The sequence below is a fragment of the Belonocnema kinseyi genome, chromosome 8, assembly GCF_010883055.1.
Source record: "Belonocnema kinseyi isolate 2016_QV_RU_SX_M_011 chromosome 8, B_treatae_v1, whole genome shotgun sequence".
Lineage (NCBI taxonomy): Eukaryota > Metazoa > Arthropoda > Insecta > Hymenoptera > Cynipidae > Belonocnema > Belonocnema kinseyi.
Genome location: NC_046664.1, coordinates 65253604 through 65257649, shown reverse-complemented (window position 1 = coordinate 65257649; position 4046 = coordinate 65253604). Strand labels below are relative to the sequence as shown.

Genomic DNA, 4046 nt, shown 5'->3' with positions numbered 1-4046 from the left:
TAAGGTGGGTTCCGAACCACCAGAACCTCGGTAAAGGTACATTGAAAAATTTCCAGAGGTACCGGCTCAGGGATCGAACCCCGGACCTCTGAGATGAAGTCCAAGTGTCTAACCAACTTACTATTATTTCAGAACGATCGAAATCGAATAAAATTAGATTTCAATTTTGAAACTAGACAATTTTAAACCGATACCTTGTGAAATTTAATGTTTGAAGTAATAAAGAGCTTTCATTTAAACGATTTAAATTTGTACTAAAAATCTGGCGTTTTTCCGTCTAAAAATTTTTCTAATATAAACTTTCTATTTTAAATTTAAATTTTAAATAGATAACACAGAAAATGAACAAATATTATTTATTTTAATTTAATTACAAAAATTAAATAACTTAAGACTAGGGCCATTTTTATCTTGAAAAATTCAACATTTTTTGAGAATATAAATCACCGGTAAAATTCTTAGAAAACTGTGAAGTGATTGTGAATATATTTTCCGAGTCGAGAGTCGTAAAGTTGGCAACGTTGCATGAGGTCGCAGACTTTGACGCGATTCAGACTCGTTTCAAATTTATGATTGTTGTCAAGAGTACCAAACAACAACCAATGTTCGGTACCAATATTCAGATGTTATGATTAATTCGCATTCATTTTTTTCAGTTATTATTTATTATTCCTTTTTTTTTAGATAATGATTAAAAATGGTTTTTATTACAGTTGGCTTATAATGCAGGCCCACAGTCTTATACAGCAAGCAGTCAATATGCTCCGGGTCGCTATGGAAATAGCACTCAACCATCTAATTCTACCGGAGATGTGGACAGCAACAACAGCATCAAAAGACTTCAGGGTCATCCTCTGAAGAGCTTTAGTGTACCTGCACCACCTCCACAGTCAGCGCCTTCCACCCCAGCGCAACAAAAACATGGTGGTAAATAATAAACCAAAATTTTATATATTTATTTGATAAATAATTGCTTCTGTAATCTCTTGGGTTTATTATTTTCGCCTAATTTCCTCTCTTTAATTTTTCTTGAATCACTTTCCAGTCTCGCAAGTAACGGTGAGACCCACAATGTCAGGAAGTCCCTATAAGAAGACCCTGAACACCAGCCAATTGGCGAAGAACAGACTTGCCTCTGCATCCAGTACATCTCATACCCCCGAAGAAATCGAACGACTGAAGGTAACCGACCCCTGCATTGCATGCCAAACGCAATTAATCAATTAAAAAACTAAACAATTCAATGACTTCTTAACCCACAAAGGAGGATCAAGGGCTCGTCAATGTTGACCTTTTTAATTTTAATTGAAAATAATTAATGATCGTTAGGGTGTTCAATAAAAGTTTGAATTAAAAATTTTTTAAATGCTACCCCCTCAATTTCTTCCATTTGGTGACAAATATTGCCATGCATTTTCTTTTACTTACAACAAAAAATTATAGATTCCACTATCTAAGCGTTCTCAGATCTAACAATTAAAATTTCTTAGTTTTCGATTTTTGCAAAATATGCCACTTGAATTCTAAGAAATTTGTTTACCGCTAAAAATGATTAAATATTTTCGAAACATAAAAAATTTTAATTATTTTTAATTAATGAATTAATTTGTCAATAATGAAACATAAACATTTAAAATAATATGTTATCGGGTTTAGAACATGAAAATGTATAATTTCATTACAATTAATGGTCTGAAATGACCCCTAAACTTTTTTTTTCACTGGAATAATATACACAGAATTTCTTCTACAATATAAAGACAGTATTCTCTATAATAAGTACATTATAAATATTTACAAATTTGAATTAAAAAAAAATCGTCAATTTCGAAAATATACCAAAAATATACATTTTGTAGAATTCAATGCGTTGAAAGATTCGTATAGTACTAAAAAATGTATTATTAGCTATAATTTATTTTTGATTCTCTCAAATTTACTTGGATTCTTTTGAATTCGCACGGGATTTTTTGGAATTTACTTGAAATCCACTTAATTTAATGGATCTGTTTTGGATTTTCAATATTTTTCGTTAACCCTGATGACTTAAGTTTACCTTGAATTCTTGTAACTGTCATCAAATTTCTATTTACTCCCATTTATCTGATTTCAGGGGAATTTTTTTCGATTTTAAAAATTGTATAGCATTCACTTGCATTATTTTTAATTAATCCTGAAATCGTATCAATTTAATCGATGTATCTTGAAGTTCATTCAATGATTCTAAATTAATAAATCCAGTTTTACTGAAATATTTTGCAATTAATGTTTATTCATCTTGAATTCTGATTAATTTATCCTGAATTCCTACCAATACTTTTGATTTCTTCGGAATTCACTTAAATTCTTCTAAATTTACCTTAAATCCCTAGGGATTTCTTTAAATTCTTTCGAATGAGCTTGAATTTTTCTAAATTTACTCCAATCTTAATAAATTCAGAGAATTATGTTAATATTTGTAAATTGTTTTCAATTCACTTAAATTTCTTGAAAATCGCCTTGAACTTTAATGAATTTCATAGAATTTTTCTCATTTCTCTAATATTTCTTTAAATTCACTCAAATTACATTTAATTCATTTTTTTGTCAATTCTCTTAAATTCTTTTGAATGTCATACAAGTGTCCCTAATTCTCTCTGAATTCTGAATTCACTCTGAACTCTTATGAATTTATCCCGAATTTGTTTAAATACAACTAGAATTCTTATAAAAACATTAGTTAGTTTTAGTCGCAAACTACATTTTAAAGTACTATAGGAAGCTTTGAACTGTATAAAAGTTGTTTTTTTGGTGAATTATCAAAATTCATGATTTGTTTCTTTCACCAGTTATAAATATTTAAAATTTATTCATTATAGAGAATATTTTTTTATATCGTAGAAGAAATCTTGTGTATAAATGAAATTACATATTTTCTTATTCAAAAAATTTGTTGTTCATTTCTGGAATTGTAAGCTTATTCCCTAATAAATAAGAAATACTTTCTAGAGGTAAAAGAGTTTTTTAACCTTCAAATGGTGTTTTTCAAAAATCGAAAACTAAGAAAAATCATTTTCAGATCTTCAACGGTCGTGCGGAACCTCTAGACAATTGAAAAAAAAGAACATTTACGGCAATATTTTTTCCACAAAACGGAAGAAATTTTGGCGTTACCGTTTGCAAAATTTAAAAATTCAAGTTCTCAGTGAACACCATCCTGGTCGTGTCATAATTGAAATTATTTGACTAGAAATTTTTGTTTATTCTTAGTTATAGTAGAACTTGATTTCATATTCAATAATGTGAAATTGAACGTTTGTTTTTAAATTCTTAAAAATGTCTACGATTTTTTTTAAATTTCACCACTTTTGAGCACTTATAATTTTTCATTGTTTAACTTTCTGACGAAGCCAGAGGCGATTGATTATCCTTGACTAAAACAAACAAACTAAAACTTTCCCATCCTAAAACTGCTTATATCACAAGCCTTTTTTTCCACAGCCTTCATACAGCACTGAAGAATTGAACCAAGAAATGGCCACTTTGGATGGGCTCATGAAAGACTTGAATGCCATAACCGCATCCGAGTTCGAATGCTAAGAGTGTTTACCTAAACCACGTGCCATTCCCACCGGGTCTACCTTAACCATGCATTTCTAATGTTAGTACCTGAGAGACGAATGTGGCATTCCACTAGCGAAACGTACTCAATTTTTAATTAAGTCTTTCGACTCGATTTATTCGACCCTCTACTTTATTAGGTAATAATCGGAAAGACCGAACTACCTATACTTTTTTATAATTATATATGTACTGAAACGCTAAAAGCACTGAATTTTCAGCAGGAACGGATCTGATTATTTATTAATAATATTACGTACTATTTACTATTATGGAATTATGCGGCCTAAATACTGTTCTCTCTGGTGCTAGCGTTGCATTTTTGCATTTGCAAGCCGCGATAGAAAAAAAAATATCTGTCCTGGCAGAACGAACGCCCAGTGAATAATTGTCTTTCGGAGAAAGTCCAATCGACACTAGCTTTTCTAATTAAAGAAACAAAGAAA

At 30.2% G+C, this 4046-nt stretch overlaps 1 protein-coding gene across 3 annotated transcripts in view; it reads left to right on the top strand.

Moving 5' to 3' along the window:
• LOC117178220 (neogenin) overlaps positions 1-3814 on the top strand; it is a 68809-nt gene extending 64995 nt beyond the window's left edge. For all 3 annotated transcript variants that reach the window (XM_033369529.1, XM_033369528.1, XM_033369527.1), the window contains 3 exons: positions 714-927; positions 1046-1182; positions 3481-3814. In XM_033369529.1, the coding sequence (XP_033225420.1) occupies positions 714-927; positions 1046-1182; positions 3481-3579 (450 nt within the window). In that variant the 3' untranslated portion in view covers positions 3580-3814. The remainder of the gene's footprint in view (positions 1-713; positions 928-1045; positions 1183-3480) is intronic.
• The last annotated feature ends 232 nt before the right edge of the window (positions 3815-4046 follow it).